This window comes from Meriones unguiculatus, chromosome 8 (assembly GCF_030254825.1).
Source record: "Meriones unguiculatus strain TT.TT164.6M chromosome 8, Bangor_MerUng_6.1, whole genome shotgun sequence".
In the NCBI taxonomy this organism is placed as follows: Eukaryota; Metazoa; Chordata; class Mammalia; order Rodentia; family Muridae; genus Meriones; species Meriones unguiculatus.
Window position 1 is genome coordinate 3,870,775 of NC_083356.1, and position 23,420 is coordinate 3,894,194.

At 46.4% G+C, this 23,420-nt stretch overlaps 1 protein-coding gene across 1 annotated transcript in view; it reads left to right on the plus strand.

Annotated features, from left to right (window-relative positions):
- Nucleotides 1–2,030: 2,030 nt before the first annotated feature.
- The window catches only part of Fmnl3 (formin like 3), a 52,276-nt gene continuing 30,886 nt past the window's right edge, over nucleotides 2,031–23,420 (plus strand). Inside the window, 1 exon segment of the mRNA XM_060388633.1 lies at nucleotides 2,031–2,326. Within this exon segment, the coding sequence (XP_060244616.1) occupies nucleotides 2,201–2,326 (126 nt within the window). The 5' untranslated portion in view covers nucleotides 2,031–2,200.

Here is a 23,420-nt window from a genome sequence, read left to right on the forward strand (position 1 = left end):
AGTGTTTGTTTAGAGTAGTGGAGAAAGAAAAGAGGAAGACATGAATTCGGTTGATTTGTCAACGTTAAGAAGAGGGACCACACAGGGATGGAGGCAAGCTGTTGGGCGTCCTGTCAAGTTTCTCTTTCTCCTACATGTTTCTTGAGTATTCTCTTTGTCTGCAGATGTATCTTCAGTGCTCAGAACACTCCCTGACATGTAATAATCTCTTCAATAAATATCTGCTGAATGAACAACTAAAGTATTTGTGTGCTAACTTGGAAGAGGTTAGATCCAGTTTCTCAGTATGCCACTTGAAGTCTGCCTTGACCTTTCAGCTGTTGTTCTCCATGCACTGGCTTCACACTCAGCCAGGTTTGGGGGTGACGAGTGATCGTAAGGTAAGCAAGAATAGCTGTAGGTTTACATTCTAACAGTTCAGAAGCCCAAAGGACAGAGCCTCTTTCCTGACTCTTCCTTCAAAGCCTTGACTCAGCTGGGCTTAGGTCTCTAAAACTGGGCAGTCCTGGGACAAATCCTGCTGCTTGATAGGGGTCATATCAAGCTCTTTTTTTCAGCCGAAAACAGGAACTAGTGGTTCCCTAAAAGAAAATGGGTTCTATCACCAGAAGAAGGAGGATAAAGGCGGACAGAAGTGACAGATGTCCATCTTCTCAGCAGTGGGGACAAGGCAGAGCATAGCTGTCCTCCTTTCTCTCTCTGTTCATACAGCCCAATGAACTGTGCTTCTGGGTGTTTATTGTAAATGTCTCTCACCTGTCTCCGCCTGTGCTAGAAGGCTTCCTCCTCCCTGGACGCCTGGTTCAAATATATTTCCCTCATGAGTCATTTTTGAATGGAATCCCGTCCTTCCTAATGCCAAGTCCAGGACCTAAAGTCATGTATGACCTACACTGAATCTCCTGACCTCTCCAGAAAGCAGGCTTTACCACCTTCGCAGTGTCCATGAGACCTCCAGGGTCTGGAGGTGAGCCCCTAGTCTTCATTTCTGCAGAGTTGGAATACTGCAGGCAGGAGTGTGTGTGCACATGCGTGCATGTGTGTGTGTGTGTGTGTGAACCTGACAAATCACTTTCCACCAAACCCAAGCCATTTCCATAGTCTAACTTTCTCTAGCTATGCTGTTTTCCTGTTCTATTTGCATTGTACAGGAACTTGAGACCTGGAGAAGAAAGTGTTTGTTTAAGGCTCCAGGCGCATTAAGGAAGGTCTGTAGAAAACAGAAACCACCACTGGATAATAAAGGCCTTCTGTGAGCCAGGCCTGAAACAGACATTAGGGCGCAGTAATCATCTTCTTTTTTTTAAGATTTATTTATTATGTATACAGTGTTCTGCCTGCACATACACCAGCACACCAGAAGAGGTCACCAGATCTCATTATAGATGGTTGTGAGCCACCATGTGGTTGCTGGGAATTGAACTCAGGACCTTTGGAAGAACAGCCTGTGTTCTTAACCTCTGAGCCATCTCTCCAGCCCAATCATCTTATTTAATATGTGCATTGGCGTTTTGCTTATATGTGTGTATCTTTGCAAGGATGTTGGATCCTCTGGAAATAGAGTTACAGACAGTTGTGAGCAGCTATGTCGTTGCTGGGAATTGAACCAGGGTCCTCTGGAAGGGCAGCCAGTGCTCTGAACAGCTGAGCCATCTCCAGCCCCGGCAGTAATCATTTATTCCCCGAGGCAGAGTCTTGCTATGTAGCCCAGGCTGGTCTCAGATTCAAGCAATCCTCCTGCCGCAGCCTCTGCAGTGCTGGAATTCCAGGCGTGAGCCACAGACGGTGGTCTCGTGGTCTCCGTGGGGTCTGCACGCTTCGCGGTTAACTTTGCGGTCCGCGCCCTTGGCCGACCTCCTCCGGCAAGCACGGTGATTGGAGGCCCGTCCAGGCCACCAGGGCGCGCTCGCAGCCAGGCTTGAGGCCGCGGGGGGGCGGGAGGCTCTGTGATTGGGAGGCGCGGCTGTCGGTCAGCCGCGGGGCGGGGCGCCGGCCGGGAGGCGTGGCCTGCATGAATAAGGCGCGCTTCAGCGCGTCGAGCGCTCCGCCGCCGCCGCCCGCCCGCCGGACTGCGAGGCGCCCCCTGAGGGGCGGAGGGAGCGGGCCTGGGGAGCGGGCGTTGAGGGAGGAGCCAGGTCGCCGCGGCAGAGGGCCCTGGCGACGAGGTGGAGGGCTGAGGCCCGGAGGAGGCCCCGCCGCGATGGGCAACCTGGAGAGCACCGAGGGCGGCCCGGGCGAGCCGCCCTCCGTCCCGCTGCTGCTGCCGCCCGGCAAGACGCCGATGCCCGAGCCGTGCGAGCTGGAGGAGAGATTCGCCTTAGTGCTGGTGAGACGGACGGGCGCTGCTGCCTTCCCGGCCGCTCCCCCACCCCACCCCACCCCACCCCCGCCGGGTCCCGCCCACCCCCGCCGCCCGGTCGACGCGGGACCCGGCCCGGGAGCTCGGGGCGGCCGTCGGGGGGCCGGGAGGGAGGACGGGTCGCCGAGCCCCGGACCTGCCCGAGGTCCAGACTCCTCCTCCCCACTTCCTCAGACTTCCCGGTCCGCTGCCGGAATTCCATTCCCGGGACCTCGCTGGTGGTGGCACGGCGTCGGAAGCGGTTGGGTCCCCAGCCCAAATCAGGCTTTTTAAAACTTCTCCCTCGTGAAAGTGGGTCTCGCGTCCAGACCAGATGTTTCGGGGAAGAGGGGCAACGGGCTCTCGGGGTGGGGGTTGGAGTAAGGAGCGATGCCATTCTGCTTATTTGAGAACCGCCTGCAGGCATCCTGCTAAGTTAGAGTGGATTCGCCTAGGCTGAACATGTGGATAAGCCATTTGACTAAGGCATTTTTTCCCCCAATTGAAACAATACACAAACCATCCCGCCTGATTTTTTTCCCCCTTCTCGTTTCATGTTAAGCTTTGGTGACTGGTTTGGGTTCCATTGCCTGGGGTTCTTTGTAGTCCTTCTGTGGTTTCCAAAGGGATGGTCTGTTAAGATGAACTCAGAGCTGACTCGGGGCTTTTCCTTTTGCCCTGGGACTTGGACACTGATGTCAGTGGCTTTGTGAGTGGACAGGCTCAGTAGCAGGTCCGACTGACATGAAGCTGGACCATGTGTTAAATAAAGGTGAAGCTTTAGAGAAAGAAACTTGAGCATCTGCTTAACAGATAGATCTGAAAACTTGTGGAAACAACCTTCAGTTCCCCCAAAGAACTCCGAAGAGATAGTAATAATTCTGGTGTGTTGTTGGCATGGCCCGGAGGGATAAGTTGTAGACTTAGCAGCCTTATTGGATTTCATCTGCCTTGGAAGAGGGAGATTAGATCTGTTGGCAGCAGTGGAGCTGTCTAGAGATCCTGGCCCCTGCAGTATGGAGAGCCTGACATCAGCTCACTGGCACCAACTTGGACTCAAAGAGAGTCCAGGATGTTCCAAAGAGGCGGTCTAGAAGGAAGCAAGGATCCCAGCTTCTGTACTTGTTTCCTATCAGGGTGCACCTGGAGGGGATCAGCCGGGAACTTCAGCTGCCCCTGGGAAGAAGCAAAAGCAATCTGCTGACACTCCTGTGCTGTGTCTGCACCAGGATAGAGGGTGCCTGAGTTAGAAATCCTGGGATCCATGTTCTGAGCAAACCACCTCAGGCCTCAAGCTCTCCAACCTCTGCCCAGTTCTGTGTGGGTCAGATCATGAGTCTGTACCAGAAAGCCAGGCGTCGTGGTCTTGACTCAGCGCTGATACAACTTTCCCAAGCCTGCGTGTTTTTCAGGAGGGGCTCCGTAAATACAGCGGGGTGTGGGGTGCCCTTGTCAGACAAGAGCAGGCACACTTCGTGACCAGGTTTATACCACAGGTTAGCCGCCTTCCTTAGATTTCTGCCCCTCACACTTTTGGGGGTATACAAGTGATCTCAGATCTGAGTCACTGATGAGATAACTTTGGTTAGCATTTACTGAGCGGATAGTGCTAAATACTTGACTTCCACTTTCATTAAATCTGCACCACAGGCCCATGTGGTAAGCGCTGTTCTCACCCACATCGAAGGGGGTTGAGCAGTGACTTAATGACCACCGCCTGACCAGAGACTGAAGAAAACTTTGAGCTAATTCTGACTTGAGAGCCCATCTCCATCCTACACCTACCACGTAGCTTTTCCGCACACCCAGTCAGCAGCACTGAGGCTGACAAACGGAGAGAAAATGGTAACCAAGGAGCAGCTGGCAGCCCACACTGAGCACGTAGTCAGCCCTCACACACCTTGTTCTCACAGCCCTACCAGGACGAACTCGGCAGCCTTGGCTTCTATTTGCCTTCACGAACAATGCCACCATGTACATCCTTTCACTGTGACATTCTCAGAACTTTTCTTAGAATAGAAACTTCAAATTGAACTCAATGACTCATAGGTTATAATTGTTTTTTTATTCTCAAAATTTATTTTATTTTATTCTATTATTTTTGTGCGCTACCACCGCCCAGCCAAAAAAAATTATTTTTTATTATGTGTGTGACTGCAGGCATACAGGTGTTATGGCGTGAGGATAAAAGTCAGATGGTAACTTTTGGGAGTTCTTCCTTCCACCGTAGGTTCTGGGACTTAAACTCAGGTTGTCAGGCCTCCCTGGCAGGAGCTTTTACCTGCTGAGCCATCTTGCCAGCCCTATGAATTGCTTTTAAGGTCCTAGATACATATTTCCAAATTATCTTTTACAAACAATAATGAGGTATGGTATGGTGGCATATGCCCATAATTCCTTGTGAGGCTGAGGCGATAGAATTGTACATTCAAGACCTGTCTCAGTTACATAGTGAGATAGTCTCAAAACCAAGTCTTCATCCAAAAAAAAAAAAAAATGTGTCCTGCAAGTGAGAAAAGAGGGTTGGGAGTGACATTCTCCTCTTGATTATAAAGTAATATATATTAATTAGGTACATTTGGAAATTACTGAAGGATAGAAAAATCATTATACTATGGTCTAGTGATTTTTTTTCCTAGAAAAGAATTTGACATACTTAAATATATTTTAACAAATAATACTCTTCAGACTGTGTTGTAAACTGAGTTTTTCTTTTTCAATTGATTTTTTTTTTAATGAGAATTAATTGTTTTGCTGGCATATATGTCTATGTGAGGGTGTTGAATCCCTTGGAACTGGAGTTACAGATTGCCATGTGGGTGTAGGTGGTGGGAATTGAACCCTGGGTCCTCTGGGAGAACAGCCAGTGTTTTTAACCGATGGGCCATTTCTCCAGTCCCCCTCCCCCCTTTTTTTCCCCCTGAGACAGGGTTTCTCTGTGTAGCCCTGGCTGTCCTGGAACTTGCTATGTAGACCAGGCTGGCCTTGAACTCAGAGGTCTGCCTGCCTCTGCCTCCTGAATGCTGGGATTAAACATACTCACTTGAGTTTCTCTTGACAATTTTAAGCATTTTCTAAATTTGTATTTTTTCTGTTTTCAAGACAGGGTTTCTCTGGCCTTGGCTGTCCGGTATTCAATTTTTAGACCAGGCTGGCCTTGAACTCACAGAGATCCATCTGCCTCTTCGTTTTCTAATTTTGAAAACATTCTTTTGTTTGTTTTTTTGAGACAGGGTTACTCTGTGTAAAAGCTCTGGCTATCCTGGAACTGTAGACCAGGCTGGTCTTGAGCTCACAAAGATCCGCCTGTGTCTGCTCCTCAAGTTCTGGGATTAAAGGCATGTTGTTCCACCATGCTTATGGATTGTTGTTGTTGTTTTTGTTTGTTTGTTTGTTTGTTTATTTGTAAAACATATCATGACTTTATGGCTACATAGTACTCCACAGTAGAATATTTTGTTACTGTGTTTTTTTTTTACTTCTATTTTTGTTTTGTGATAACTTTCCTATACACAAATATTTGTCTTCATCTCTGATTATTGCCTTAGATTTCTGCAAGTGGTGTTATTGGACCATCGGAGAAATGTTCTTTCAAGTCTATTGAGACTTATGCACTTTTTAAAACATGGATGTGCGTGTGTGTTTGTGTGTTGTGCTGTGTTATATATGTGTGGAGGTAAGAAAGCAACTTTTGGGAGCTGGTGTGGGCTTCCAGGATCAAACTCAGGTTATCTGACTCTAAAGCAAGCACCATAACCCACTGAGCTATCTTGATCCCCAAGACCTATCTATACCTTCTCTTAAAGTTGTATCAGTGACTTTTTCTGTCCACTATAGTAGTGTCTCATTTCCCTCCCATTTCCTCCCTCCCTTCTTTCTTTCCCCCTCTCCTCTCCACTGTGCCTGGGATCTAACCCCAAACCTCCTTTATTCTCGGTGAGTGCTCTCCCACTTACCTTACTTATCTTTGGCTCTCCTTTTTTCTCCATCTATCTGTATCTGTCTGTCCATCTGTCTGTCTGTCTGTCTGTCTGTCTGTCTGTCTTTCTCTATCTGAAACTGGGGCTTTCTACATAGTTGAGTCCAAGCTAGCTTTGAACTCACAGAGATCTGCCTGCCTCTGCCTCTGCCTCTCGAGTGCTGGGATTAAAAGTATGTGCCACAAGGCCTGGCCCTCCTTTTCTTTATAAGCAACATCTGGATAGTTTAGATTTTTGGGAACTTTAGTCTCTTTGATTAATACGAAATACTATCTTGTTTACTTTGCATTTTTCTGAATATTTTGTCGTATGTGTTCTGGCTAGCTTTTGTGTTTTGTTCTTTGTTGGGGGTTTATTCTGTATCCATATGTCTATGTAACAAAGGCATGTTTTCTACAGTTTCACATTCTAAGTCCTTCACACATGAAAGAATATAAATAACTGTTCTGTAAGGGTGAATGTGGAGTTCTTGGAATTGCTCTTGCCCCTTTCGCTCTGTACCTTCCCAGCCTTTAGTGCTGGGCTTGTCAGGCCTGTGTCCACAGCTGGGCAGTCCAGGTGGCAGCTACATACTCCGAGAGAATGCCTGCCACAGTGAGAACAGGAACAGGGCTCGGTGGAAATAACCAGTCTTCAGTGAAGTGAAAAAAGAAGCCAAGGTGGAGAGGAAATGAAACCGCAGATCTTCCCCTGAGGCTTGTGGGAAGACCAAGTCAAGGTCTGCCCATGGTCAAGACCAAGGTATCTGCCCCAGAGCCGGCTATGGTGAACCTATAGGCCGGCAGTGGTGCCGGCCTGCAATCGGCATCATGCCTGCTTTGCTGGGCATCTGGCCTCTATTTTGGGAAGACATTTTTCCTGCATTTGAGCTGAGTTGCAGCAGTGACAGGGAAAGGCTAGGGGTTCATTCCAGTTTAGAAATAGCTTTGAAGAAGAGAAAGACCATTTTCTTTGAAGATGGGAAGGTGCTGTGGTTGCTTAGCCTCTGGGAGTTCTCTTGTCCCCTCTGGGCAAGAGGACTTCAGGACTCCCTCTTTGAATAGCTGTAGCCGGAACAGGGGGTTTTAAGGTTCTCTGGTTGAGGAAGTGGGGTGGGCAGGAAATTCTAGAGTGGAGCTTCATGAACCAAGTAGGGAGATTCTGAGTTTTCTCTGCTTTCCTTCCTCCCGGGGCGAGTGAGTCCCCTAAGAAAGGTGTGGAGGTATCCAGCTGACTCTTGGGCCTCCTGGTGCCCCTCCCACACTCCTGGCTACTTATGTCTTCAGAGTTTGTCTCATTCCGTCCTCTGTCCTCCTTTCCTTGCTCTCTTAGAGGTCTTCTGTCACCTCACAGGAAAGGTATGGCTTGAGAGGTTGTGTGTTGGTAGGACAGGACCTAGAGAAGATTTGGCACATGGAGGGGAAAGTCTCAAATCCTGAACCTAGCTAATCTGAGTTGCCTTAGTTTCTAATGTTCTCCGACACTGAAAAGTGTTGTAAATGGCTTTTAAGAACCGTAGAGAGAGCAGCTGAGTTCTTTGCTTGGCAGGGCACAGGCTGTGCTATAGCAGAGGGAGTTTAGTTCTTGTCTCTGTCTCCTCTATCTTTTTAATCACCTCTGACATTCCTTCAGGGCTGGAGTTGCAGCCTGTTGGTTTTGGCACCAGGTCCCCAGGACACAGTAACAAGAAAGATATGTGCTTTCTTTCTTTTTGTTTGTTTTTTGAGACAGGGTTTCTCTGTGTAGCCTTGGTTCTCCTGGAACTCACTCTGTGGCCTCAAACTCAGAGATCCACCTGCCCCTGCCTCCTGAGTGCTGGGATCAGAGGCTGCTGCTGCCACCACCACCACCTACGTGCTGTACTTCTCCTTTTGTCAGTCTAGAATGGACTCTCTTCAGTTACCTGCCCTTTTCCAAGAGCTGGGCTTGAGCCTGGGATTTGGTTATTTTAAGAGATGGTAATTGTGTTTTAAGAACCACTTAGACTTCAGAGTGTAGCTGCTTTTATCAATTTCTTTGCAGGGAACCAGAGAACCAGTCACTCTCCGTGTGGTCCCTATTTTCCATGAAACCATTAAAAAAGTGCTCCTCACTCCTCAGTGGCCCCAGGAAATAGCTGGTCTGAGATTTGCCGGCTCAGACTTAAAGAAAGGTTGTTAGTTTTATAATGAGGAGGCTTCGTTTCTGATTCAGTTTTGTGGTCTGTTTTTTATCTGAAAGACTGTGGGCAAAGTTTTTAGCTTAATTTTTTGTTACATTTAATTCTGTTTCTGTTCATTTATTTTGTGTTTGTGTGTGTATGTGGACACGTGTGGGTCTGGAGGGCCATGGCTGCCTTGTGGGAGTCTGTTTCTAATCTGTGAAGTCAGGTCGTCAGGTGTGGTGTTAAGTGGCCTCACCTGCTCCCCATTTCACCAGTCCAAATCCTGTAACTTTTCTGAGCCACTTTTGTTCTTTGTGACATAAATGAGGGAAAGACTTATCCACAACATTTTAAGGATACTCCTGACTCCTAACGTGGTTTCAACTGAGAGAAGGGTTGGCCTGTGTTGGAGTTTTGGGGAGCAAGTGGAATATTACACTGACTGCTGCTGTTTGGTACAAAAGTCCAGGGATGTTAAACAAAGCGATTGGGTCTGACTCCCATACTACTTGTAGTCCCAACATTTGGGAGGCCAGAGTGAGATACAAAGGGAGGCCTTGTATTAAAACAAACAAACAAAAAACATGTTAAAGAATAAAAGTAAAGATAGAGCTATATCTTAGGAACTCATACCTTAGGAAAGAAATAGATGTCTTTATTACTCTGGTGCACAGGGTTAGTGCTTGGTTTTTCTGACACAGTAGGCTCCCCCTAAAATCTATCAAAGAAGTTTGGCATATATATATATATATATATATATATATATATATATACACACTCTATCTTCCCTCTGGTCACCCCTTTACACTAGTGTATAAAGCCTTTTTATTTGAGAATGTGTTATCAAGAAGGATTTTTGCATGGCTAGGACAGAGTTAAGACAGGATCATTTGTAGCTCAGGCTAGCCCAGAATTCCTAATCCTATGGCTTCTACCTCCCAAGTGCTAAGATTATAGACATGTAGTGCATGGCTAGCTGAATTTTTAAGTAAAATTGATAGTGCTTCTCTACTTTTTGGATAACAGATCCTTTTGCAAATCTGTTCAAATCCATAGCCTCCTTCATACACGTGTTCATATGTGCAGTATTTTGAGGGCTTTGGGCCTGTTCTTGGCTCGACCAGGAAAATGTTGGCTTTGCTTGTAGAAGGGTAGAAAAGGAGAGAGGTGAGGAGACCAGCTGGAGCTTTTCAGTGCCCACCGTGATCTGAGTGTGTGGAAGGAGGGAGCCTCTTAGTACAGGTAAAACGGTGCTCAGGTGGAGAGCAGGCATCTTGTTGAGGTTTGCCTGGTCCCCATTCAAGGGAGACCTTCAGACTCTTTTGTTGACTTGACTTTGATTGAGGATCTTTTGTAGTGGGTGGGGGTCTAGCCCCCAGATTCTGGGAACACCTAGGTGGGCCTAATTGGGTGGGGAACCAGTAGCCTCTCTCATAGTCACAGACAAAGTTTTTTGTTTGTTTGTTTATTTGTTTTTGTTTGTTTATTTTTGAGACAGGGTTTCTCTGTGTAGTCTTGGCTGTCCTAGACTCACTTTATAGACTAGGCTGGTCTCTGCCTCCCTGAGTGCTGGGATCACAGGTGTGCACTACTGCACCAGGCTTTTGGGGACAAATTTAAATGGTGATTGGAAACCTTGTCCACTTAATGACAACAGACTGACCGGTACCTTTCTGGACTGCTTATAATTAAAAAAAAATTCATAAAATATTTTTTGAAGAAAAATTTACATCTTTGTGGGCTATATATTCAGATATATATCAGGAATGATAGCACATGTTTTAATCCTTAATTGCTCAGAATGCAGAGGCAGCTGGGATCTCCTAATTTGAGGGCAGCCTGGTCTATATAGTAAGTACCAGGCCAGCCAGGGCTCCATAGTGAGACTGTTTAAAAAGTTTCTTTCTTTCTTTTTTTTTCTTTCAAACAATGCTAACTTGTTTTATTTCTGAGTAGAGTTCTTCCTCTTCTTTCAGAAATGGCTGTTTTTAATACTCAGTGTATGGCCTGGACTTAACTTGTAGAATTTATGCGTACTTACTGGATATATGGCATTCACTGTTGCATGGGTGACTTCATTTACCTTGACGACAACTCTGTAAGGCAGTTATTTTACTTGTGTTTTACAGGAGATGAAGGCAAGGTCCAGAGGGCTTAACCAGAGAAGGTCTCCATTTAAATGTCACTTAGGGAGACCATCATAAAGAGATTTTTAGTTAGACTTTCTGTTTTTGCTAAAAGGACTACTAGAAAAACAGTTTCTAAAGTGATTTTTAGTTTTCTTTATGTATTTCAAATCTGTAGAAATTTTTTGGTAAAAAATGTGAACAAAATACCACACATGGTGGCATCTGTACATATCTATAATCTCAGGATTTAGAAGGCTGAGCCAGGAGGATTGCAGCAGCTTTCAGGCCAGTCTGGGGTATAGAGTAAGACCCTGTCTCAAAATAAACCTGAAACAAAACACAAGCTAAATAATATCCATGGCTGTTGCTATTGCAGATGCTTTGGAAAGCTGTTGGTGTTTGGTTGTTTTAAAACAGGGTCTTGCTGTGTAGCAATGCCTCACCTAAGTGTGTAAGCCAGGCTGTCCTTGTACTCTTGGGCTATCCTCTTGCCCCTGCCTGGAGTAGTCCTGGGGTTTTACAGACACACCCCACTAAGCCTAGCTCTTAGGTGACTTTTATGGGTTCTGTCAGTTTGAAATGCATGTTTCTTTTTCTTCCTCCTTTTCTTTTGGTTTTTCAAGACAGGGTTTCTCTGTGTAGGCTTGGCTATCCTGGACTTGCTTTGTGGAGACCAGGCTGGCCCCAAACTCACAGCAATCCGACTGCCACTGCCTCCCCTAGTGCTGAGATTACAGGCGTGTACCACTTTACCTGTCTGAAATGCATGTTTCTTTTAACTCAGCAATCTTTACTCTGGGAAGTATTTCTGTAGAGCTAATTATATGTGTGCACAAAGGTCCATGTCGTGGAGACCTTGTGCTGCTGCTTTATGGTATTTTTCTGTTTGTTTGCTTTTAAATTGGGAGCAACTTGATTCTTCATTTTACCTAGCTGCTCAAGGCAAATCCTGTGAGTTATTTAAAGTTTTTCTCTTCTTTCTCAGTACACAATCCATATGGAATCCCTGCTGGTTTCTTCTCCTAAAATATGCATCATTCTCATAATTTTTTTCCCCTTCTCTGCCACTGTTTCCATGTAAGCCAGTATCAGTCTTGCTTGTATTACAGTCAGGTGGCCATCTTCTCTCCGTTCTCCAGCTGTTCTTTACAAAAGAACTAAGTTTAAAAAGTTTAAAATTAAAGTGTTCATGCAGAACATTTCTCCTTTAGGGCCTTTGCACAAGCTGTACCCATCTGCATAGGGCGCCTTTTGCCTGCATCTTTAAGTGACTCCGTTTATAACTTAGGCCTCAGCCTTTAAACCATCACCTGCTCCCAGCCCTGCTCGTTGTTTTCCACCTTAGAGTCCTGTTCATTCCTTTGTGTTATTTTTCATTTTGAAATTATTTATTTAATTGCTTATCTTCTTTTTACATTGCTGACTCCCTGAGGGTGGAGACATTACATTTGCTTATCATTGTATAGCAAATGCCTGGTAGGCTTAGGCCTCATTTGATATCTGTGACTGATGAGATATGACTGTGTGTATATACAAAAATAATGGTAATAATAATAATGAGGTGGTTTAGATTATAATGCTTTATAATAGACTATATGCTTGGGTGTGAATGTGTTAAAAAAAAAAAAAAAAACAACAAAGGTCTAGAAGAATCAGTACCAAATTGTGTTGACCTGTGGAGGGGAATCAGTAGGTTGAGGCTGAATAAGACTATAAACATCAGGGTAGATTGAATTTAAAAAAAATGTACTTTTATATTATACATTATTCTTTTAAGGGAAGTGGAAGAATGAAAATGGAGTTGGAGGGGAAACTTCAACTTTGAATGATCATGATGAAAAGTTTCTCTTACTTTACACTGAGCCAAAAGATGAAAAGGAGAAAGAAGGGACACCCTGGGGATTTGTAGCTAGCTCCTGCCTGTCACCTGCCCTGTGGGAACCTGGGCATTTGTTGTCACGGATGCCCTTCTGCCCCAAGGCCACATTTTAGGCTCGAGTGGAGGCATCCTGGTTCCTCAGACACAGGCAGGTTTTGTATTTTTATTCTCTTTCATTGCAGGCTCAGCTAAAGTTGCTCCTCTTGCCTTGGCAGAGCTGCAGTGACATCAGCAAAGGAAATAAGCCCGATCTCTGCACTCAGAGTTGGCCCAGCAGTTTTCACTGCTATGGAAGTCATTTTCTTTAGATTCTTAGGAGAAGGATAAATAATAGTGTTTTTAAGCAATGAAAAACAGAAAAAGAAGATGTAATAAATGTAGCTACCTTGGAAAGAGGGACAAATGACATCCAGTGACCTTCCACCAAAGCACTATTCCAAATAATTTTGATAACATTTATTGGATGGTAATGGAATGCCAGCACCAAGCAGTCACTTGGTACAAACCATCTTATTTTTTTATCATGACCACCTAAAACAGGATTTATGTTTCTGTTTTTTAGTTTGTTTGCTTTTAGATGTGTGTATGTGTGCACGTGTGTGCGCACGCGTACACACGCACGCATGAGACCCTGGATACGGGGTCTCAACCATACTATGCACATGCTGTACCACTGAGCTACATCCCTAGACTGAAGCAGTTATTTCTATTTTGTAGATGGGAAAGCCAAGGGCCAGGTGGGTTTAATGGTTCAGGATTAAACAATTAGTAAGTAGTCAGGATCCGAATCTAAGCATTCTGACTCTAGTTTGTTTTGAAACATGATCTCACCCTGCAGCACCACACTAGCCTGGAAGTCACGAGCCCACACAGGTATCTGACTCGTGCCTTACCCTCCTGATGCTGGGATTATAGCCTGAACCACCACACTGGCCCCACACTCCACACTCTTCATTCCATGAGCCTCTTTTCAGTTCTGACCTCTCCTTGCCTACAGTTTGGCGTGGTGACGTATCCCTGTCATCTCAAAGCTTGGGAGATGGAGGCAGGAAGTTCAAGGTCAGCCTCATGTATATACCATGTTTGAGGACAGCCTAGAATAACAAGAAGCTGTCCAAAAAATAAAAAACAAAAACAACAAAAAACAAAACCATAATTACAAGCTAGGAGCCAGACTAGGTATGCTGGCACATGAGCTTGGGTGGCTTGGAGGCAGGCGGGATCAGGTTAGAGTCGCCTGGGCTCTGTAGTGAGTTTGACACTAGCTTGGGCTGTAGAATGACTTAGGGGCAGGCTGGGATACACAGCAAAACCCGAACTGAAGCAAAAATAGGATTATGTCTTTGGGAGGCAAAGCATAAAGTAGGAGAGCCAAGCAAAGACCTCATGTAGACTGGCAAGTCTCACATCTGCTCTGAAGGTTCACTTATTCCTTTCTGTACACGTGCCACTCTCCTGAGTGCTTGGAGTAAACCAAAGGTGTCTCAGTGCTCCCTGAGTTGGAGAGACAGTGTATTGAGAACGGGAGCTTTAAGCCAAGTGTGTATTCTCAGGTTGCCTGAGGCTTCCACGTCTCAGAGTTGCATAGGAGAATACGATTTGCCTTGCTCAGTGACGTGTTTCTGAGGAACAAAGACAGTTCTTGAGGGCCAGGATATAGCTCACATGGTAGAGGACTCTTTGAGCATGGGTGTGGCCCTGACTTTGATCCACAACATGAGCGTGGCTGTGTGTTCCTGTGACCCCAGCACTTGGGAGGTTAAGGCAGGAGGATCAGAAGTCCAGGGTTATCTTCACTGCATAGTGAATTTTAGGCTAGCCTGGGCTACACAAGATCCTGTCTCCATAGAAAAAGAAAACAAACAAAAGCCACTCAAAGGGAACTCTTGAGGTACTGAGATGTCAGTCAGTTGTAAGAACACAGGAATCAGAGGGGGCAAGATCAGCCTGGTATAGGAAGTCAGGCACTGCTTGAGGTCTTGTGTTAGAAGTGGCTGGGGTAGCCCGCTAGAGAGAAGGCTGTGCCAGGCTAGAGATGGGAGGTTAAAGAGGAAGGATGGGCAGGCTGTTGGGGGGAAGCCTGCCTTTTGGAGTAGAGCAGCCTGGTTACAGAGACGTGAGCCTGGGTCAGGGTGGGTCATCAGTCCACAGTGTTCTGCCTGAAGATTTACTGATGCTAGAAAAGGCTCTGTGGAGGGGGGAACAGAGATCAGGCCGTAAGTGGTATTCATGAGTTTGCTCATTAAAAGTCGAATGGTTGAAATATGTGAGAAATGAACATTTAATCCTCAGAGGTCAGAGAAGGAGAATAATTTGAATAAAACTGAATTGAAAGTAGTCCCATGCTCGGTCTTCATGTGGGTGGCCTAGTAAGGGGGATAGGGGCTGCCTCTGACATGGATTCTGTTGCCTGCTTTCTGATCACTTTCCTTTAGAGAGGCTGCCTCGCCAGGCCGCAGGGGAAGAGGATGCGCTTAGTCCTGATGAGACTTGATGTGCTTGGGTGGGTTGATGTGGGGGCTCCCCTTTTCTGAGGAGATGGGGGGATGGAGGGGGAGAGAGGGAGGATGACCAGGAGGAGAGATGGGAGGGGGCTATAATTGGATAATTATAAAGTGAATAAAATAAATTAATTAAAATATATTAATATAAATTAATTAAAATGTAAAGTGAATAAATAAATTAATTAAAAGAAAATGGTCCCACACATTACACTTGAACATGCAGACTTCCATTTATAGTAACCAAACTTTAAACGCATTTTCTTTTTCTAACTATCTGGCCTTCTTTAAAGGTGGAAGAGCATCTTCTACTGAGTAATTTGTATTACTAACTGTGCTTGGGGTTGGGGAGATGGCTTGGTTGGTAAAGTGCCTAGGGCCCGAGTTTGATCTGTGGAACCCTTGTTAAAAGCTGTGGGTACAAGAGGACCCTGGGTCTTGCAGTTAAGCTGTTTTTGCAGAATCCTTGAACTCCAGTTCATTGACAGACCCTGTCTCAAAAAGTAGGATGGAGAGCCATTGAGGACACACCCAGTGCTAACCTCTGGCCTCAGCAGTCACGAGCACATGTGCACAGGCGTGCTTGGGTACAAACACACACACAGAATGCTTATTGTGGTAGATTCTCAACATGTATTTTCTTCTTTTTTAAAGATTTATTGTTTATATTATGTACACAAGTGCTCTGCTTTCATGCACACCAGAAGAGGTAGGCAGATTCCATTGCAGATGGTTGTGACCCACCGTGTGGCTGCTGAGAATGGAATTCGGGTCCCCTGGAAGAGCAGCCAGTGCTCCCGACCGCTGAGCCATCTCTCCAGCCCGCAACAGATGTATTTTACTGTCATGATAGTGACTAGTGGCTGCTGCTGGTGGAGTGTATGCTCTGTTTGGGGGCGGGGTGAGATGAACCCTTGTCTAGCTCACCCAGCGAGGTCTCCGTTCGCCTTCCCTCCATCTGCCACTACTGCAGTTGGCCTTCAGCTCTTGCTTGGTACGTTTGAATGAACTTGGTGGTTCCCTTGCTTGAATCTGTTCTTCACCCACTGTCATAATCGTATGCTTACAACTGAGGTGTGTTGAGGGGAGCTTTCTTGAAATAATGAAATTTCAGGAGACAAGAAACACCTGCACATTCAGAGAACTGAAAGGAGACTGGTTGATGAGGGTCCTACAGAGGTCTGAGCAGCCACCCAGGTGAGCAGGACCCAGACCATCTGGGATCTTGCCAGCCGTAATAAGATATTTGAAAATACTTGTGGGGACAGTTTTCAGGCATGGCAATGCCCTACTGTGCTTCATAGTGTTAGGTTCACTGTGGCTGCTGGGACAGTTCTGGAACCTGTACTGCTCTGGGCAGCAGCCTGCCTGAGGGCCAGGTTCCTTCTAGACTCTGCCAGAGAGAGATGGCCCTCTTTATCTGTCACTTCAAGTTTGACTGGTGCTCTGCCCTAAGCTGCTGTACTTACCCTCAGGCCAAAAAGGGCAGTGTCTCTGCTAGGCTGGCCCCAGTGTTTGGCGTGCCTTATCCATGACCTGGGCCTATAATTTGGTGGGTTGGCCGGTTACAAAAATAAAAAGTGCGACCTATAACTAAAGCTGAGTGGATTCAGTGAAGAGGGAGCTTTTAATTTGCCTGGGCTGTACTTACTGGAGAAGCAAGTCTCCTCCCCAGGCACAGCTCCAGGTTCTTAGTACCTGCTGTAGGGCCCAGTTAGGGCTTGTGCCTGGTGGAGGAGACTTTCAGGCAGGTATTTCAAGGGGATCTTGGGGTTCACTAGACATTATTCAGTCTTGTCTCACCTTTGTTTTTCCTGTTTAATTAATATCCATCCATCCATTCAACAATATTGGGTTTTGTATTTTAGACATTAGTGATGCCACAGTGAACAAGAGAGACAAAGACACTGACCTCAGAATTCACGTTGTTGAAGAGAACAGTGCAAGTATACAAATCTATAAAATAATATTCAGTTCCACATAAAAAAGGAAGATTGAGAGTGATGGGGGGATGTTCGGATAACATGGGTAGGTGGCTTCTGTGTTGAAGTACAGAAAAAGGTGAAGAAGGGAAATCTACTTCTGTAGATTCTAGGTCCCAGCACCCGGACGTGCCCCTGAGGAGAGCTCCCAGTCAGCCTGGGGGAGATCAGAGCTAGTGCCCTCTGGGCCAGCTGATTCCTAGTCCCAAGTGGGCCCCAGTCAGAGCCTGTGGTTGTTTCTTCCTGGCTCCAAATGCCAGAACTGTCTACAGGGCTGGCAGGGTGCTGATTAACTGCAAATAGACACTTGCCTTCTCAGGACTTCTCATGTCTGATTCTTGGGGTTTCTGAAGTGACTGTGTTCTGGACAGAGGAGGAATCTGAAGCTGGGCCTGGGAAACAGCTACAGGGGCTAGGGGGCTTCTCTTTGGAGTATCGGGGTATACTTTTGCAAGAGCTTAGGGGCTTTGGATTTGGATTTGAATCTTTTTGTCTTGGTTTTGGTTTTTGGAGACAAGGTTTCTCTGTGTAGCCCTGGTTGTCCTGGACTCACTCTGTAGATCAGACTGGCCTAGGACTCACAGAGATCCACCTGCCTCTGCCTCCTGAGTGCTGGGATCACAGGCATGTGCCACTGCATCTGGCTGGATTTGAATTTTAGTGCTGCTGTTTATTAGCTCTGTGACCTTGGGTCAGTTCTCAACTTTCCCGAACCTCATCTTTTTTTACCTGTATAACAAGTATAATAGTCCTTACCCTCTAGGAACTTTCTAGGGGTCAAATGACATGTGCAAAGTATCCAAGGCACTCTCTGGCATAATGGGGTGCTCAATAAATTTTAAGAATTTTTTTTTAGTCAGAGTTCATATATCTTGGCCTGATCTCAAACTCCCTAAGTGGGCCAGGGTGAACTTGAGTTTCTGATCTTCTTGCTTCCATCTTCTGAGTACTGGGATTGTAGGCATGCTCCACCGAGCCTTGTCTATGCAGTGCTGAGGATCAAACCCAGGCAATCCTCATACATGCTAAGCAGGCAGGCACTGTACCACCCAACTTACACCTTCAGTCTAAGAGGGAATATTGTAAAGGCATTAACCTTTTGAATCAGGGGTCTTGTATTAGGAAGCCAAGTGAAAATGTTCAAGAAAATGAATTATTGGGGCTGGAGAGATGCCTCAGCAGTTAAGAGCATTTTGTTCCTCTTGAGAGGATCTAGGTTCAATTTTCCCCACTCACATAGCGGCTCACAACCATCTCTAACTTCAGTTCCAGGGGATTTGATACCCTCTGACCCCTCTGGACACTGGGTGCACATGTGGTATGCATACATGTACATAGACATGTAAACACATTCTAAAGCAGAAGTGTGAGTTACTCATGGTAGAGATTGTGTTTTCTGTCCTCTAGTTACAGAATCACTGAAGTACCTGTCACATTCATCTCTTTGCTTTGTCATTGGATGTTAGACGAATCATTACTTGCAATAGCCTTTAGAGACTCCAGGGACCGGGTAACCCTTGGTTCCTGTCAACCTGTGCTCAGTACATGGTCTTTCTGGTGCAGTATGGAAGGCTCTGATGTTGAGAGCATCATGAGCTTTGGGGCTTTTGTCAGGGCCAGGACAGCCTTCACCTGCCTGCTGTGGCCGAGGACTGTGCTCAGGTACTGAATGAACTCTGGGTTGCTACGTGGATTTTATGGGCTGGAGATTCTGCATCCCTTTCTACTCACATAAACCTTGGGGATGATACTCTGTGATAGATGGGCCAGAAGATACTTAACCAAGGAAGAGTCCCTTTGCTTTGGACAGACGTGTTTGTGGTTGTAGTTGTTTTGTTGTCACTTGCCACTCGGGAGCCTCACGCAGCACTCGCTACCCGCAGATCCTGGCAGGCTGGACTTGATGAATCCTGCTCTTTGAGAAGTGCTCACATCTATCTGCAGGTTGTATTCGGGTGCATCTAGTATGAGTTCTAGATTAATAGTTCAATAATTGCTTCCTTTGGACTTTTTAATTACTGCTGGCACGGTTACTAAGGAATTAGGAATCTTCTGTACATTTACAGAGCAACAAGTTGTGGTACGTTCCCAAAGCATTTATCTGTCATTTCCACAAAATATCCATGTTAAAGTTGTGAACACAACCTCTGGGCTCGAGGTTTGGCCAGCTGAAGAGTCTCAGGTGGCATTTGGCCTCACAGTTGACTCCTTGCAACAATTGTAAAGAAACTGTCTAGTCCTTGCTGCTCTGGGTGCTCAGGAGATGTCAGGATGATGCTGTAGCTGCATTGCTGCTGCTGGCTGCCTCACTAGAAGCAGTTTACTCCTTGCCTTTTTGCCTGAAGCAAGGCTGGGGAAGATTCCATTCAGTCTCCTTCAGGGACTCTGAGGCAGGGAGCTGAAGATGCTGATGTGTCCTCTACTCTGCCGGGAGATGGGGAGAGGGACAGTGTTTCAGCAGCAGAGGCTCAGCAGTCTTTCACTGGCAGCGTTTATGGAGGGCCCCGAACTGTGTTAATTGCCAGAGAACTAAAGATGACTAAGACAGTGTCTACCCAGGAGTTCAGGCGGAAGGGGGAGCCAAGCTCACCGAACATGTGATTACATTCTGTAGTTAGGTGAGGCTCTGGCACAGATCGGCTGCAAACATGGGTATAGGGCTCGGGGAGCATTGCCTGCAGGAGAAAAGCCCCTTTGGCTGATGGACTAATAGGATTTGGACGGAGTCTGGGGGAGAGAAAGCACTGCGGATAGAGAGGAGAGTACTCCGTAGACATGAAAGGGGAGAGTGCATGATGTGCTCTGAGAATCTCTTCAGAGCAGCTCACTGTTCTTCTGTAGTGCAGGCCGAGAGCAGGGGAGTGAGGCCAAATTGTTCAGGAGACCTTGGATGTCACACAGAAGGAACTGAACCTAAGGTTTTTCCCTAAAGTGTCACGGTCAGATTTAGAGTTGTGTGTAGGACAGTCCGTGAGTCCTGTGGGGAGAAACCAGCAGCGAGGGGCAGTTGACCATAGTTGGCCAGTATATGATGCTGGTGGGAGGCACAGTGGAGACCATAGGACACATCTGATTTTCAGGACTGATGAGGTTTGACAGGGTGCATGGAGAGGAGAGAGGATAGCACCTGAGATTTCTAACTTGCTGGACTAGCTCAGTGGAAGTTCCTTCAGCTGAGGAAGCACAGGAGAGCAACCTGAGAATGGTGAGTGGTGAGGCCAGTCTGAGACACGTGAGGGCACAGAGCCCGTGTGTAGGAACAATAGCTACTGGGAAGCTGAAGACTTACGGCTGGAGCTCAAAAGAGATACCGGTGACCCAGTAAAACCCACAGCCTACCCTTCAGGAACCGACACTTAGAGGACTCACACAGTGCCTCGGGAGCAGAGCAGAGTTGTTGAGAAGAGTGCTAAGGAGTCTGAAGAGAATGATTTATGGTGGAATGAGTCCTTGGGTTTGCAGACCACAGGTTGAACTAGAGGAAGTCAGAGACAGTTGGGAAAGTGAGGGATCAGAGGTAAGCCAGGAATGCTGGAAATAATCTGGCGGCATCTTCCCCTAATCTCCACAGATAACCAAACGGTGGCCCCACACGTTGTGTGGAATCATCCCAGAATCCCCCAGCTGTTCCGATAGTATGGTAGCTTAGTCAGCTCTTCTGTCCTGTCTGGCTGAACTCTGCCAGTCTGGTAAATCCCTGGATAGCATGTGTGAGGCTGCTCTGCCCTGGAGAGAGGATGACTTGCAGGGATAATGGGCTGTCTCCTGTATTAGCTACGTGCATGTGCTTTAGAGCATCTCGATGAACAGGTTGTCATATTCCTGTTTTGCAGGTGGAAAAACGGAGGCTTAGAAAGCTGATAACTTTTCTAGTATCTCATGACAAATATTTTAAAACAAACGACCCAGATTCATGATCCTAGTTAGGGTCTCCTGACTAAGATTCAAATATGAGTCATCCCTTGGCCCCAAAGCCTGAGTTGCTTTTGTTTTGTAGTTTTCAGACAAGGCCTCACAGCCAGTTCCTGGCTAGCCTTGAACTCAGAGATCTGCTTGCCTCCGCCTCCTAAGGTCTAGGATTAAGTGTTTTTGCCACCTGCAAAGCACAGCCTGGGCTGTTATCTGCAGTATTTTGTAAAGTTTAAAATGTTACTCAGCTTTAAGACCATGCTGTGTCTAAGAGGACAGTTTCTTTTCTCTCTTGTTCTGCATAGTAACTCTTATGAGAAGCTTTGACCTTCAGGTGTCTTTACACATGCCTCGCTCAGCTGGTTTCACTCAGTCTTGCTACACAAGGAAGCATCATTTAATGATCAAAGCTGTCAGACAAACCCAGTGGGACCTTCCTGAATTAGAAATGGAATTCCCCCACCCCCTTCTTGAAGGCTCTTGGAGGACGAGGCAGAAGGCTTGTGTGTTGGGAACTGCATGTCGGGGCTTAAATTTGGGTTCTAGTACTTTTTCTCTCCTAAGTTTTTTTTTGTTTGGTTTGGTTTTGTGGGGCTGGCTTTGAGACAGGGTTTCTCTGTGTAACAGAGTCCTAGCTATCACTCTGTAGACCAGGCTGCCCTCCAGCTTACAGAGGTCCCCCTGCGTTTGCCTCCACCTCCACCTGGAATTAAAGGCATGTGCCACCACTCCCAGCTGGTTCTAGCACTATGTAACCTTGAGCCAGTGATGTGGGTTCCAGCCACATTTGAAGGAGCATTTGCCTCCAGGGGTTGCTGAGGGCAGTGAATGAAACAAGCGCCCAGCATGTGAAATGCTTGGTAGTCTTTGATCCCGAGTGAGTGTGCCACTTGGGGTGCCACACACTTTGATAAGGTCTCACTGTGTAGCCCTGCTCAGCCAGGTACTTGCTGTCAATACCAGGCCTTAAATTTAGCAACAGATCTACCTGTCTCTTACCCCCACTTGTACTAGGATTAGAGGTATATGTCAGCACACGTGGCCGGAAGTTACTCAGGGTCTCTTTATTTTTTTCAAATGTCACCTATACGTTTAAAATTTTCTATGTATATGGATGTATATGTGTCTGTGCACCATGTGCTCACCTGCAGAGGCCACATGAGGGCATTGGACCATGTGAAACTGGGTTACAGATGGTTGTGAGTCCCGCATGTGGGTGCTGGGAGTTGGACCTGTGCCTTCTGCCAGAGCAGCCAGTGCTGTTTCTTACCCACTAAGCCCTCCCTCCAGCCCCTCAGGGTCTCTTTAGGTTATAGGAAAGGGGCGCCTATTAGGGCAATTACAGGGTTGTGTTCTCATCTAGTTGGATAGTCCAGTGAAATACAAAAAGGCTGGGACAACTAAAATAAAATGGCATGGAGATGTCAGTCGTTGTGACCTCTGTCAAGCTGTGGCCTTGAGGGTGGGAGGGATAACAGCATTGGAAGACTGCTCAGAGATTAAGAGTAGACTGCTTTCATTCTAGTTCCCCCCAAAGAGGCCAGAGGCACTGTGGACAGGCTCCATTTAAGAGCCAGTCAGAAAGCAAGGAGAGACAGAAGACTGGGATTGCCTCTTCCTGGCTGATGTGCTATGTGACAGATACGTGCCTGCCCTGGGCCTCATTTACCCTTCTATAAAGCAGGAGTCGTGCCCCTCCCACATGTGTTTAGAAGTAGGAAGGGATTCATTAAGTTTTATGGTTGGATAATAAGCTCCTGCATTTATTACAAGACTCCTGGAAAGTCAGAGCTGGGCCACAGCAAGCAAGCCAGGTGCTGGAGTACTGCCTCCCGTCAGCCTCTTCTACCCTTTGGACAGCCCACAGTTTCTGTTACGTTCCTTCTGCAGATGCCATATATAATTGCTTAGTGACATGTGTGTTTCTATGCCAGGTCTATGCCCTCATGGAGTGCACAGTTTAGTTCAGGAAATCATACAAAAGGTGAGCAGTGAATAACTAAGGAAAGTTTTTTTTCCTATGAAATTTTATAATTAAAGGGATTAGCAAAGGGCCTAGGCCAGAGTAGATGTTTATAAACTACAGCGTCCCCTCTCTGTAAATATAAAAAGTTTTTTGCAAGGCAAAACAGATTTTCTGGGTGGGGAGATAGCTCTGTGGGTAGATGATCTGCATTTGATCCCCCGTATACATGGTGGAAGGAGAGAACGGACTCCACAGAGGTTGTCTTCTAACACACACACACACACACACACACACACACACACACACACGCTCTAAAAATGTAAAACAACAGCAACAACAAACAGGGTATAAGACACTTACAGCTGTTGAGAGATCGAGGACCCACAGGTGCTGTCACCTGTAGCCTCTTGCTGTCATCTGTGCTCAGCTCCACTGGGTTCTTTGACATCACTGCAGATAAGTCCTTGGTCAGTGTCTCCTTTGAACTGTTTGCAGCCAAAGTTCCAAAGACGAGAAAACTTTTTCTTCTGAGCAGTGAATACAAAGGAGTCTATTACAAGGGTTTCTATTTCACAGCATCATTCCAGGATTCATGTGCCAGGATGGTGACCTCA